This window comes from Paramacrobiotus metropolitanus, unplaced genomic scaffold (assembly GCF_019649055.1).
Source record: "Paramacrobiotus metropolitanus isolate TYO unplaced genomic scaffold, Prichtersi_v1.0 Parri_scaffold0000074, whole genome shotgun sequence".
Classification (NCBI taxonomy): domain Eukaryota; kingdom Metazoa; phylum Tardigrada; class Eutardigrada; order Parachela; family Macrobiotidae; genus Paramacrobiotus; species Paramacrobiotus metropolitanus.
This window is the reverse complement of record NW_026570294.1, coordinates 246,957-261,566: the sequence shown is the minus strand read 5'-3', so window position 1 is coordinate 261,566 and position 14,610 is coordinate 246,957. Positions and strand designations below refer to the sequence as shown.

The window sequence follows — 14,610 nt, the reverse complement described above, 5'->3', positions numbered from 1 at the left end:
CATTTTGCTGACCGACGATTCGTGGAAATACCGACAACTCGCTGACCACCAGTTTATTATTTTTGTTATTCATCGAATCATTGTGATAAACAAATAAACAAAAACACCATTTCGAATAAAAGGCTACAAAGATGCTACAAGTACAAATGCAACCCAGAAGGGATGACACTAATGGCACAGATGTTATCTTATATTATACCAGTAAGCATTTATTTATCTAATATTAATCTTATAGTGCTATCCTTATGACATGCTTATTACAACAGAGTGCAAGTGTGAGTGTAAGGTTACCAGAATATCAGTCTGTACTCACTAAAAAACCGAAACAAGTAAATTCTAACATTTAACCTTAAATTCCGAACCGTATATTAGCTGCGATGTTCTGCAGATAGGCCACCACATTTGCCCGGTCATAACCTTGCACGGTTTGCAGATCGTTAATGGCGACTTCCTGTAGTGCCTGCTCATGAAGCAAAGCTCGAATAAAGTCATAGATTACGGGGTGCTTTTTGCCGACAGTTTGAGTGAATGCGTTATTCCACGCTTCGACACAATTATTCGTTCGGTGGATATCCTTGATTACCCGGTCATAACAGCTCCAAAACGCCACGGCGTAAGTGGGCGCTCGCTGGCCTCCACTACGCGTCAAAGGCCCAACGTAATGCTTCGCAAAGTATTCGGATAAAGCATGATTGCTTGGTAAAGTCCAACCGCTCGTACCTTGCAACTCTAACCACGCCATTTTGACGTCAGAGGGAGGAACGAATGCTAACGCCAGTACCATCTTGCAGTGAAGGTTGAAAGTTAGGTCGGCTGCATACTTTGTAGTGTTGCCCGTGTCCTGAATTTGTCGATAAACGCTTTGTCCCAAATGAAATAAGCAGCCTAGAAAAGAAATTATTAATAATTTTAAAGAACAAAGGATATATCAAAAAATTAGATAAATCAGACAATAAAAGCTATATCTTTTGTCACGCTGTGAATTGAATAGACTGGATTTTCGGTTATTTTCGACTATCACAAATTAAACAATAAATCTACATCGCATTAATTTATAATATTTAAGAAACTAGCGGTCCTTAAAACGTAAAGCCACGATTCAACAATTTTTACCTTGAAGTGCGGATTTATCGAACACCTTATGAAAGGATTTGATTGCTGCCTGCTCGAAGTCCATGATGCAGTATGCGGGTCCGTTATATACAGTTCCGTGTGGAAGCACATCTACAATCTTTTCTCTGATGGCCTGGAAAGCGGTTTGATAATTTTCCGCATTCTTATGCGGCAGCAGTGCGTACACCAAAGGGAAAACTTTCGTCTCAACCACACCATGGATTGTATATAACTGCGCAAACAGCGGTGGCGCAACCTTGAACGTTCCGTCGCAAAACCAAACTGCAGATTTAACCAAGAGTTTGAGGTTTTCAGTGGTGGCGAAGATTACAGTTCGTTCGGCATCAGCGGCTCCAGTGTCTTTCAGGAGGAATAGTTGTCCACGCGTGGTAAGCACATTCAGGAGATCCGGGTCGATATCACTCAGTGAGTCTGGCGATGGAAGGTTACCGGCATCAGCTTTCCGAGTACGCTCAATGGTCCGCTGCAGGGCGCAATATGCCGGCATTTTACCAGTTGCCACCAACGACATATCTTTGGTTACAGCCTGCATGATCTGCCGCGGAGTATCTTTCGTTTCAAGTGCCCGCTTCTTGACATCTTGCTGGGCGACGTGGGCCAGAATATCAGCTTTGCTTCCCGGGTGATTGTGATCGGATACCGCAACAACTTCTCCTGCTGTTAACCGCAGCCGGCTTTTGCAGCAATGTGGGCGTCCTCGCTTCTGACAAGTCCAGTATTCCATTTCTCCTTTCTTCTGCTCAAGCGTATACGAATGAACTTCATCCAAAAGCAACAAAGCGTTCCCGCGCTGTGTTTTCGAATAGGAAATAGTGTGCGCCATGTTAAAACTCCCTCGAGAATATCACTTGGCAAAATGATTGCCTTACTTAAAATCAATTACTTAATGCGACTAAAGTTCAAAGTTTAAATAGTACCGGCGATCCCCGTAAAAAGTTCAGTTGCCTTGCCGGACTTTGCTAAATGCATTCTCAATATGCACTGCTAGGTTCTAGGTACTGACCCTGGTCACTTAGTGAATGAACAATACTGTTACTGGCAGATATTTGTTTCCAGGTTGTGCAAACAGCAGGATGCTATTGTGCGCATACGTATGCAGTAACGAAATCCGTTCTCGTGCTGTGCAGAAACACTTTACCACTAATGATACAAGTTTGACTTGAGTTTTGATGGTGATACAGATACTTACGCCGCAGACCGAATACCACCGGTGTAATTATAAATATATTAATAAAAACTATTAATAAATAATTATTATTTACTAAGACAACAACAAATTGGTTAAATGAGTATGGCGTAATAAACTGCAAAAGTCAGATTTCAGTTATAAATGTCACTGTAGTGCTTCTTTTTTATGAAATAAACGTAGATTTTAATTTTTGCGTAAATTTTGCTTATGTGCGTTGAACAGGTCAGCAAATTGTCGGTCAGCAAGTTTTCGTTTTTTACAAGTTGTCGGTCAACGAGTTGTCGATTACCGACATTTCGCTGACCGACAAGTAAGTTGTCGTTCAGCAAATTGGTTTCAGCAAGATGTCGGTCAGCAAGTTTGTAGAAAAGGGAAGTGTCGGTCAACGATTTGTCGGTCAGCAAGTTGTGGTAGTCAGCAACAAGTCGGTCAGCAAATTGTCGGTCAGCGAGATGAAAGTCATAGAGTTGTCGTGCTACCAGCGAGCTCAACCAGGAAGAACGCGCGCACACCGGCACACAACTAGAACTATGTAAAAACATTTATCTGCTAGTAATAACTGAATTCAGGAATCAAAAACACCGGATCACAGTCCCAGTTCATTAAACGCTAAGACCGTCTCGTATGCACGCTCCAAAACCGAGATAAAAATCACAAACAGTATAAACAGCTTTCAATAAACTTTGGTAGTACAAATAAAAAATGTTATACCGGGGGAAAGCAGCTAATTAAGTATAACATAGCGACAGGTAAGACAATATCCGCTGTGAAATGCAACCATTAATTTTTGGAGTCACGGAAGAAAGAATCGACTGTCACCAACCACCATGCCAGCTAGCCACTCGCCGCGCCAGCAGCATCACAGCGCTGCAACATCTTCTCGATAATCTGCCGCGGCATCACGCCGAGGAATCGACCGCATGGCACCAACTGGCGCTCAGCTTTGCAGCCAGCTTTGCAGCCGTAGCCGCACCACTGGGCTGAATGAAACGCCGGTGCACCACACCCTGTCCAGCGATCCGTGGCCGTGTCGTAACTCTCCATGGCCGGGCTCCCTTTCTTTCCCCCCGGGCGACAGCCACCCACCGCGTATAGTGTGTTGTTCAGCAGCACGAGCCCGAGCTCCATTCTGGCACACTGCATGTCATCTAAACCCCAAAAAACCGTTTGAACGCTGTACGAAGGAACGGTGCTGGTCTAAACCGTAATTTTTCCGATATCTCCAGCTAATACCATGCTACTGAAACGCCTGTTTTCAGCTTTGACCGTACATTTAGCTAATAAAAAATTTAGCTGCCAAAAAATCGGCTAGTCTTTTACGGAATCATCGATTACGATTGACGTTAACCACCCGTACTCACGCTTCGTCAGCCACTGGTTCATCCGCACATCGTATGCCTCCACACGGGCGATCGCTGAATTCCAGTGAGGTACTCCGGTATAACCGCCTATCAATTCGACAAAAACACCATTCATAAAAACACACATTTCCACCATTCACCAGAGCGCTCTCATAGATAATTATATTATACCTACTTTTATATACCATATGTGTTCTCACAGAGCTAATTCACCTACATATCTATCTGTACTGTACTATATATATGTCGTAATATAATCTACTCTAATAAATCAAAATACTAATTACTTAAATGATTGTCGCCATCCTGGCAGACGATAGGCCAAAGCGTAAATAACACAAAACAAGAAAGGTACACGAACCCACGTACAGTACAATCAAAATACTGCAATGCCGGTATTATTGGATAATAAGATAGTAAATAATAATGATTCTATGTCTGGAAGAGTAATATTCCTATAGAACGCCATACCGGCACAATGGCCACTTAGGAACAATTTACGCCATACGTAAGCATTATCCATCATTTTCTATTGAATAAAACCAATGAAGTATGCTCGCTAAGGGACACTGACCAGCAACATAGATGAGTCCATCCGGACCCACGCAGGCACTGCAGTCGGCCCGCGCTGTCGGCATGGGCGCCAGCTCCTCCCAGACGTTACGGGCAGGATCGTAGCAGTAAGAAGCAGCCGTGGTTATGGCGCTGCTAAACCGGTCCCGCTCGCTGCGAAGTCCTCCAAACACGTACAAGCGGCCCTCGCATACCGCAACCGCACTGCCCAGAAAGAACTGCGGCATTCGTGATCGGGCGGTCATACGTTGCTTTTCCTCCTTGTACACGTATACCAGCCCGTCAATCAGAGCGTACACCTGATCACCGATGACGACCGGCTTGCCATACGAATACTTTGGAAGTGCCGCCACATTCGCCCATTGATCCAGGTCGGCATCGTACACCTGCAGTTGATGGTTGAATGTGCCAACGTCACCCGTCCATCCGATAAGGTAAACGAGCAGACGATCATTCTTTACGGTATAGGTCGCAGCACTCGTGCGATAAATAAACTGAGAGGGGCAGGGGAAACTCCAGCTCCTGGACGTCAGCGGATCCAGACAGGCAATGCCAGCTTTGCACTTTCCGGACGTGTCGTCTACCCACAGAGTACCGAAGACCGGTCTTGCAAATACACCACGATTGATTGATCGTTTATTTAGTAGCGCAGCCCACGTACGTGCACAGCACTACTATCAGTAACGTTATATTCGCAGACAAGTGTAGCAACTGACCGTAGGAGCTGCCTGGTGTAGGGGCGCTGTCGCCAGCGAGGACCGGCAGGATAGCCTGGCGCAAGTGTCGACTAGTGGAGGTGTCGGGAAGGGAAGCCAGGTAGTCGGCCATCAGCATTCCGGTCCGAGGATGTCGAGCCATCTCCGCTACATGCGGCAGTCGGGTTTTGGGTGCATAATCCAGCCAACGCACAACTGCCGCAGCCACATGCTCCTCCTTCTCCACGTTCAGCCTGTCGGAGCCGATCAGTTGCATCACCTGCCAAAACAGACAGCAACGTAATTAACGAAGGGACAGCCATGCTCAAACTACTCAACACACTTCGATCGCATCCAGACAGAGAAATCCCTCAGACGAGCTGACGCACTTGAAGTGCTCCAGTGCAAAGGCTAGACATTCCTCCGCCAAATCATTGAAGGAAAGCTGCTGTGCCCCGTGGTAGATCGTGAGACAGTTGATGGAGTCGATGCTGGCCTTCAGGAAAGCCTTACACGCCTCCACAATCTGTTCCATCTCCAACATATCCGCTGCCTGCAGCAGGAGCAGCGCGTTGCCAGCGTCCACGGTGATCTCGAAGGAGTACATGGAGTCCACCAATCTGCAACGCGCGCCAATAACACCACACACCTGTCGAGAATTATGCTACAAAAAGGAAGTATACTCACTGCTGCAGAATGTCGTGGGGAACGTTGTGCAGCTGGATGATATCCTGCTTCGACTCCTTCATCGGGAGAGCAGCATGCGTTGGAACCAGCCACTGTGCGCCATCAGCACAATGCGATGGCAGGCAATCGCCTGTACTGGTTTGGACGGATCATCCGCTCCCCGCAACGACACATCGCACAAGTCGTGACGGGCACCCTGTAGTCCGCGGAGAAATGCGGATCCATCGAGTTTCAGCGAAGATGGATTGTCGGATTGATCGTGTCGCTGGCGAGAAGATCCAGCAGTGCAAGCTACACATTGTGCCATCTCTGACCGATACTTTTGTCTGAAGTACTCTGAACAAAGCCAACAAAAAAAACGGGAAGTGAAGATAAACACGACGATGAATTGAACACCAACGATAATATGCAAAGATTATCTTCCTGTAGAATACTGTAGTGAGTGCAGTCGTCAAAAATCTAACCAAATTCTAAAATTTATAAAAAATTTAATAGCTAGCCAGAACGTGCAGAGGTAAGCATTGTACTCGTACATACTGCAGTTAACCGTTTAATATTGTACTACCTGAGCATACTGTACTACGCTGGCTAGCAGCTTACTCGTCATTGGTCAAATGAGCTCTATTTGCACACGAGTACGAGTACAGCAGTTTGCAGCGGAATTTGTTAGTCAAGTGTTTGGATCGAGTGTGATGTTTAATTACACAGTAGGTGTATGAAACATCATAATTTCCGGCAACATGATCGGTCGCATTCTCATTTTTCAGGCCTACGATACTGTGAGAAAGCCGAATTTAATGCAGCCCAATCCGATCAACGATCAGCTGAAAAACAAATCCCTGCTTTAAGCAGCAAATCAAACCATGTATGGTACAAAAACAACCCCCAAGGCAGCTCCCAAAAAATCACCTGTGCGCCAAAAAAACTATGGAAAGAAGATTAAAAAAGATCACAAAGAATTTTTTGGAATTTTTTCCTTTTTAAAATAAAGGCAAGTATAAAAAAATCAACCAGTCCAAGAACTCCCTGATTCCACCACACGCACACCCAATTAAACAAAATCCGTTAATAAAAACAAATATCCTCAATCATCCACACAAAACACAGGAGATTATCCACAGGAAAGCACCGGCCGACGCGCATCACGATTATTTCTTCTCGGGGAAGAAATCCGCCAACGACACCGAATGGCCCCGGTGCCGATGACCACCACCGCTCTCCATCATCACCAACAAATCGCGGAACAGATCACAACTGCGCAGGACCACCGCGCTGGGCCGTTGCGAGGGCTGCGGGGCCAGGAGACGGCGCAGCCAGGGCTCGTCGCCCGGGTAGCTGCAGGCCGCCGGGGATTTCAGATCGTCCAGCTGGAGGTTCTTGGCCGCCCGCATGCAGTACATGCGTTCCATCTCGGTTTGGAAGGGGACGAGGAGCTCGAAGAGGATCAGGCCCAGCGAGTACATGTCCACTTTTTCGTCGTAGTTTTTACCCTGGACTAACTCCGGCGACATGTACAGAGAGGTGCCGACCTGTCGAAAGGAAAGTCAACAATCAATACCAGCAAGCGAAACGACAAAAAAAGGATTTACTATTCAACAATTTCTTAAAAGAATTAAAAAAGTCTGGAATTCTGCAAATCTAAAGCAGCTGAAACTTAGGTAAGCATCGGACGCAGTCAAGGAAAAAAACTTAAAACCTAAGTAAAAGCAGCTCTCTCTTCTCGTACAAAATAACTGGAAATTATCAATGTAACAAAGCGTTCATCCTTCACTCTTGAAAATATCAGACAAAGTGTTACCGCACTAAAACAAACTTTCGAAGAAACAAATTAAAACCTCGAAAACCAAATAAGTGGTACTGTACCACTCCTTACAAAACGCGATATTAAATTCCCACATAATAAATCGCCTGGGAAAAATCGACTGCGGCAATATTACAGAATTAAATCATTAAAATTTACCAAAACAGTAATTAAGATTTCGGATTGATTAAGATTGGCGGTATCATTCCCTTTACCTGATTGGTATGACTGTGGATGCTGAGATAGTTCTTCTCCTCCACCATGGGCACCACACTGCGCAGCCGCTCCTCATCATCCAGACTGGTCACCAGCCCGAAATCGCCCACTTTCACCGCCCGGCCATCCAAGGAGAATAAAATATTACTGGGTTTCAGATCACGATGCATCAGGCCCTTGGCGTGCACATACTCCACGGCGCTGACAATCTGATAATAAATGTCCAGCACGTGATTGCGGATGCGCCGCTCCACGTTGCTCTTCAACCAATCCTTCAGCGTCTCCTTCCGGCACAACTCCATCTGAATGAACAACTGCGGTTTGCTCAGAATCTTCTTCCGTCCGAGTTTTCCCGCGCCGTCCGTTTCATCTCCGGCCGCCTAAAAATAATCGAAAAATAAATTACAAATAAATACTAGACACACAGGTAACAAAATAAACAGACGAAAAGTAGATCGCAAACAAACAACTGAGAAATAGTTTAAAAATAAATAATGAAGAACCAGATTACAAATCAATAATCGAAAACACATTGCAAATAAATAACCGATAATTTCGTTACAAAAAGCCAATTAAAAAACACATCATAAATAAATAAGTAAAAAATAACTTACAACATTAACAATTGAAAATTACATACCAAATAAATAATGGAAGAAGTTTCGGTAATACTGTAAGCGTGTAACCATTATTTTAAAAGATTAAGTACTTTTGCCACTCGACACCACTCACCAGTCACAAATTCATACGTTGTCGTGGAGAAAAACACAATTACATTGCCTACTTATTAAATAAAAAAATTTTAAAAATAAGCTTCTTGAATCAAGGCGTCAGTCAGAGAGACATCAGATTCTTAAGAATATTAAATCAAATTTAAAAGATTTAAGCAACTTCAAAAATTTAAGAAATCAATAACTGTACTCATAACTCATAAAAACACGTACCTCGGATTCTTCCAGCTCCGACATGCCCGATAACGACGGCGTGCTCTTCTTCGTCGACGAGCGCGAGCGTCGCCGCTTCGACTTCTCCACCACACCGGCGCCCGGGGGCTCCTCAAAGACAATCCCATCCGACTGGCTATCCATCACCTCCGTCGCGGCCATCTCCAGCACGCCCATCTGCTCCGCCTCTGATTTCTCCGGCACCCCGCTATCCGCCTCAAACACCACGCTAGCCTCCCCCTCGTTCCCGTCGCCCGAATCCGGGACGAAGCGCAGGGAATCCGTCAGCTCATTCCCAGAGAGAGGCACCCCCACCTCCACGAAGCTGCGTTTCTTCCGCTGCGTCCCAATGTACAGACAGTTCAGATCGGCGGAGGTAGCGCTGGAGATGGAGGTCGGCTCGCAGGTGGGATGGTCGCCGCGGTTGTGCGGATCCTCGTCCATGTCGGTGTCCGGGAGGTCCGATTCGGGATCGCTGGTCTCCACCCAGGCGTTGTAGAAGCGAATGATGCCCACGTGGTCTAGTTTGGCCAGGACGCGGACTTCCCGTCGCACTTTCTCCCGAGCAGCGTCACTACAAATTTACACGATAATTCACTCAAATGAAATTTTAATAAATATTACTAAAAAATATTTATCATTATTACTACTAATGTATCAAATTCAATTCAGGTAAATTCAATTCTTCACCCAAAATTCAAATTTTATATAACTTCGTGTACTGTATTAAAAATGCCGAGACCAAATTAAAGATAAGAAACAAAACACCAGCAAGTAAATAAGTACTAGTAACACAAAACTAACAGACAAAAACGTTCTCGATTTCGTGGCACGCAATTTGTCCGTTGACGCGCTGATCAAATTCTACCGGTTAATCACATTTTTTACATGAGCAAGCACACCCGACTCACCTCTTGGGTAGTCCAATTTTCTTGACAGCATACAAGTTGTCGTCTAAGCGGTTTCTGGCTGTATAAACCACTCCAAATCCGCCTTTGCCCAGCTTTTCAATCACCTCGAAATCCGATCGGAATCTGCCGAATACCAACGAAATCATCAAATACCGCCCGACAACCATAACACTTTTGATAACAGATACAAAACTGACGACGACAACAAGGCCTGGATAATAGTGGATATGAGTCAGCTCCAGTTAGTGCCCCAATCGAACACGTTGCAAAAGTTCAGACAGTTATTATCAGAAAAGAATTACTGTACTAAAATAAACCCAACAGACAAAAACAAAATAATAAAATAAAAATATAAACAAAATAAAATAAATAATAAAATAAACTCAACTACGGATTAATGTTAGTCCAAAAACTAACACGACATCAAAAGCAATTCATTAAAGGGGATCAATACAGCAAGCGTAAATCGCAACACAACAAATAAAAATAGAGCAAGTACGCAAATTCTAGCGTCCAAAACTTAAAGGAATAAAAGTCGCTTAAAATAACGTCAAAACCACAAAAACTAAATAAATCACTGAAGAAAATTATTAATATTAGAAACACGACATCGACGTACCGGCTGTGCTTTGGCTGTGTTTCCTGCATGCTGATGACACTCGTCAGCGTCCCGGAACTAGACGTGGTATTCTGTCGCTTCAGTAAATCGGATTCCGACTGCAGCTGGAAGATCTTCTGCTTATAATGCCGGCGCAGCATCACCGTCACCACCAACGGCAACAAAAACAACCCGGTGATGGTCTGCCAGCGACGCATAATCTGCTCCAGCATGCTGTGATTCGGCGGCTTCTCTCCGCCGTTCCCCGGCAGACTGACGGGGGAATCCTTCGTCGTACGATCCGGGAAGGCCACAAAGTATCCGCCATCGAAGGGGTACTCATTCGGACCAATGGGCATCAAGGCTTTGTCGTTGGCCGACGGTTTGGCCAGCGCACTGCCCAGGAAAGGACTGTATGCGTCGGAAATGGCCGGTGTTCGGGATGGAGCTGCGTAATGCCGGCCGTTAAACAAACAGATACAAAATGCATAAGTACACATTCTAGACATTAAGTACACCGAAGATTGTAGTACAAAAGCTTAACGCCGCCGGTCGCACTCGAATGTAGCTTCATTAATTTAGGAATATAACGTTCAAGAAATAAATTCAATTTAATTCCGCAGTACTTTTTTACGTTACAATTATTTTCCACGTTAATGCTTGCAAAATGTGTTAATAATGAAATAAATATTATGCTAATTAATCAACGCCGTTGGTCCGCTTACCGTTAATGAGCAGCGGTCGGAATGTGACCTGCGGGAATTTCTGCCGCATCGGCATATCGGCGACGCTTCCGGCTCGCTGTATGTACAACTGATTCTCATAAAATCCTGCAAATAGCAGTAAAAAGCCATTAAAGAGGTTGAGCCTTATTATTGTTGTTCGGCAGAGCATTACCGACATAAATCAGCTGATTGCTCTCTCCTTGAGACAGCAGAGGATCCCGATACGGCGGCACTTCCGTCACCAAATTCAACGGTCGTACACAGCCGTTTTCCATTAAAAATGCGCTGGTTATGGGATGTTTCATCTGTTCATAAATAACAAGCAAAATCACAGTAAGAATTCAGAAATTACTCACCCAAGGAATAAAACTACAAGTATCAACGTTGTCAGATCTTTATTTTTATACTTTACACCAGTATTCTAAAAGATTGTCTGAATCTGATCAGTGCCACAAAATCGCAGAAAAAAACCGCCTAGTTAATAAAAATGTTACAACAATTTTTTCAAACTGGAAAATTAACGCTATTTAATTTACCAACTGACAATCATATTAAACTGATGTAAAGTATCAAAACCTCATACTATGAGCCTTATTTTCGGATAACCGATAAAGATATCAGCCAAGATCTAACTTCATCCCCATCATACCTGATACTGCCATAATTCCTTATCGTCCCCCTGGGAATACGCCACAATGCGTCCATTGGCGACATCAAAGCGGAACTGCGCCGACTTCCGGTCCGACAGCACGACATCGTCCCCCACCTCGCACACACGGACATTGCCCTGGAAGCGACTGGTCCCGCCGGCCGCCATGGCCACTTCCAGCGAGCCCACGGAGAAATTCCATTTCTCCCCGCCACTGTGTACGTCGAACGCCCGGATGCTCTGGCTCAGCCGACTGATCAGCAGTGTGCCGGAGTCGGCATCGGATGACGGCTGCGGCACTTCCGCCGACTGGCTGACACATCCACCGACGCCGCACGTGTACTTTACCTGATGGAAAGACACATTTTCTAAACATATAATGAGATTACGGGACATGCAGCACATTCCAAGAAAGCCCGGTCGAATAATACCCAGATAAATAAAAAAGACTAAAATATCCATTAAATTAAAACCATAAAATACAGTTCACGGGAAATGCAACCGGCATGCATTCATTGTAATGTTCCGGAAGGACGCCTTTAATTAATTATCGAGAAAAAAGATTTACAAAAATCAAAATCTACTATTTTATTAAAAACAACTGAGTTATGTATGCACTTGATTAAATCAAATTTTGCTAGGATAAAATTACCGTACAATTTTTTCCTTAGAACGCATTACAGTTGCTTACCTTCCCAGTGCTTGGATTTAATCCATAAACAACGGTCTCCTTCCCGCCAGTAACAACAGAATCTTCCGAAATCTTAAACGATGAGCTTAATAAAGTGTCGGCAGATACGGGCAACGGCTCAATGGTCTGCCCATCGAAACTGAACAGACTCCCGTCCAACGAAGGAATCAGTTGGATTGGCAAACCATTTTTTACGAGCTGCAAAAATGCAACATAAAGCCATTACCCCGAGTGGCTGAATTGTTAGTCAACAGCGCATGCGATAAATGCTCAGCGGAACAGAAGAGAACTTTCTAGAAAAAATTCATACTTATCACAATCACAGAAGAATGTACATACATCGTACAGTTGTGCTAGACAAACTGATCACCGACACAAATTTTCAATTATTATCAGTTTCGCTATCTATAATTTTCAGCGCCATGTGGCAACTAATTCTTATGAATCATAACAGCAAACATTAAAGAAATTCAGTATTTTTTTTATTGAAGCATTAAAAGAGAGTAAACTAAACAAACCAACCTTTTAAACTTAAACAAACCGTTTAAAATTTTTAAGTCTACGAGTATCGTTAAAATAAAACCAAAAATGTGTGCGCTTTTACTTTCTTCTGCATGCGAATTCAAAATTCACCGAAAACCACTCCAGAAAATAACCAATTAATTTCTCTTAATCACAATACCTCGATTTTGGATAAACTGGATGACACCAACGGCCCCGTGTTAGAGTGGAACGTCCACAACGGACGAATCTGCGCAGCATCCACCTCAGCCTCCACGTTGGAACTGAACGCCGTCAGACTGCCGTCGATGCCACCAATCAACAGGACCGAATCACCTTCCACATCACTGCAATCACGATAAAATTAGAAGCTTCCATATTTTCCACAAATTCTGCAGCAACTTTTAAAATGCACAACATCGCATCTTCAGCTTAAACTTTGAGAAAATTATGAGATCAACGACCTGTTTTCACACATGCAAATTAGGCGCAACCAACGAGTCATTGTACGCTGCTGCGCTGTCTCTCGTACAGTGTACAGAAGAACACTTCGAATAAACCGGAAGAATCAACTAATGAAGCACGATTAGATAACAATGCGCAATCCCAACACTTTCCAGTGCAGGTGCTAATTGCAACAGGTAAGCCATACAGGAAACGTGCGTGTCAAATCTGACTTGAAAATCTACCAGATTCTACCTGGATTTTTTAGCATCGGGTTTAACAACAACAGCCTTGGCAGTTTTATCTTCCACCAGCGTCTTCTCCTCATCCATCTTCCCGTCCAAAATTACATCAGCAACGGGTCGATGGTCCGCAGATCCTGCACTGGCCAGCACACTCCTGTTGTCATTTTCTGCAGCATTTTCTCGTCGCTCATCACGCGAAACCAGCACCGTCGTCTCCGTACGAGGAACATCACTTTCCAACGCTAAATGCACCGCACTAATCACAGACACCCCAATGGCAATAACCACCCCGACACGCAGCAGTTTCTCTAAATCAATTTCAATCATTTTGCCAGGCAATCACAGAAAAACGGGATGGAAAATGCGGATGGATAGGAACTTGCCACAGAACCACATCTCCGCCGTTGATCACATTTTCAGATCCTCTTGGATGCATAAATTAATGAATACGAATATGAATAAAACTAAATAAGAATATATAGATGAAAAAACTATAAAATACTACAAAAATGAGGGGAAAATTAAAAGGCTAAAAATAGGGAGCGCCTCGCTGTTCTGCTTCCAGCGTAGCAACAAATGGAAAAACGAATTTTGAGGCCAACGAGCAGCGCAACAAAACAGCTGACTGACGTGAGGCAAACACGTTCCGATGATGCAGCGTCTAACCTGGCTGATCCGCTGAAAATCCCTGTTGCACGATAGCGGAAATACGGTGACTCACACGGTCAGCGAAAAAAATTACCAATTTAGCGAATTTTAAAATTGATTAATCTGCAAAAATTAATGAGCACTTGATTTGTTGAATACTGCTGAATATTCACATAGATTAATGTACAAATTACGCACGTGATGCCGCGATAATAGTAACGATTAGCATGCTCTTTCGCCGGCTGTTAATTTGTTATGCAGAGGAAAATCTTATCAAAAGATTGGGTCAATGCGATAATGCGCCGTAACCCGTAATGCAGGCAATTGGCCGCAAATTACGGACTGATTTTGAAGATTTGATCAAACCCATTCAGCGATTTTCGACAACAACCTTGAGCTTGCAAAACGTTAGACGAAAACGGCAAGATAGCGGTGTTTAGTTGTCGGTGGTGAGCTGGAAGCAGGCGGGCGCTGATATCATACGACCGGCAGCAGCGCACTTCCGATTGGCTGTTTTTATAGGAGCGGTCGCGCAACGCCGGCGGTTACCTTGAATCGGCGGTTTACACGTGTTGATCGGTTGTTTATACGGACGTAT

At 44.3% G+C, this 14,610-nt stretch overlaps 2 protein-coding genes across 2 annotated transcripts; both read right to left on the bottom strand.

Annotated features, from left to right (window-relative positions):
• Nucleotides 1-2,968: 2,968 nt before the first annotated feature.
• Nucleotides 2,969-6,088, bottom strand: LOC129595139 (kelch-like protein 3). Its single transcript, XM_055492056.1, has 6 exons — nt 5,640-6,088; nt 5,296-5,572; nt 4,974-5,232; nt 4,259-4,837; nt 3,685-3,771; nt 2,969-3,471 (listed from the first exon to the last, which is right to left on the bottom strand). Exons 1-6 carry the CDS (start codon nt 5,699-5,701, stop codon nt 3,158-3,160), a joined length of 1,578 nt encoding a protein of 525 aa, XP_055348031.1. The 5' UTR covers nt 5,702-6,088; the 3' UTR covers nt 2,969-3,157.
• A 331-nt stretch (nt 6,089-6,419) lies between these two features.
• LOC129595058 (eukaryotic translation initiation factor 2-alpha kinase 3-like) lies at nt 6,420-14,203 on the bottom strand. The gene is made up of 11 exons (XM_055491962.1): nt 13,375-14,203; nt 12,857-13,022; nt 12,175-12,372; nt 11,484-11,831; nt 11,007-11,139; nt 10,835-10,939; nt 10,131-10,557; nt 9,512-9,634; nt 8,601-9,174; nt 7,656-8,036; nt 6,420-7,168 (listed from the first exon to the last, which is right to left on the bottom strand). Exons 1-11 carry the CDS (start codon nt 13,689-13,691, stop codon nt 6,788-6,790), a joined length of 3,153 nt encoding a protein of 1,050 aa, XP_055347937.1. The 5' UTR covers nt 13,692-14,203; the 3' UTR covers nt 6,420-6,787.
• Between the last annotated feature and the right edge of the window lie 407 nt (nt 14,204-14,610).

Bases quoted from the DNA above. Each gene is read 5' to 3' on its own strand.
- LOC129595058 (XM_055491962.1), bottom strand. From the start codon at position 13,691: ATGATTGAAATTGATTTAGAGAAACTGCTGCGTGTCGGGGTGGTTATT. The intron at 10,940-11,006 runs GTAATGCTCTGC...TGCTATTTGCAG, and splicing joins CAATCAGCTGATTTATGTCG to GATTTTATGAGAATCAGTTG. The intron at 7,169-7,655 runs GTAAAGGGAATG...TCCTTTCGACAG, and splicing joins TCCACAGTCATACCAATCAG to GTCGGCACCTCTCTGTACAT.
- LOC129595139 (XM_055492056.1), bottom strand. From the start codon at position 5,701: ATGAAGGAGTCGAAGCAGGATATCATCCAGCTGCACAACGTTCCCCAC. The intron at 3,772-4,258 runs GTCAGTGTCCCT...TCGAATTGATAG, and splicing joins TGGACTCATCTATGTTGCTG to GCGGTTATACCGGAGTACCT. The intron at 3,472-3,684 runs GTGAGTACGGGT...TTTGGGGTTTAG, and splicing joins GAACCAGTGGCTGACGAAGC to ATGACATGCAGTGTGCCAGA.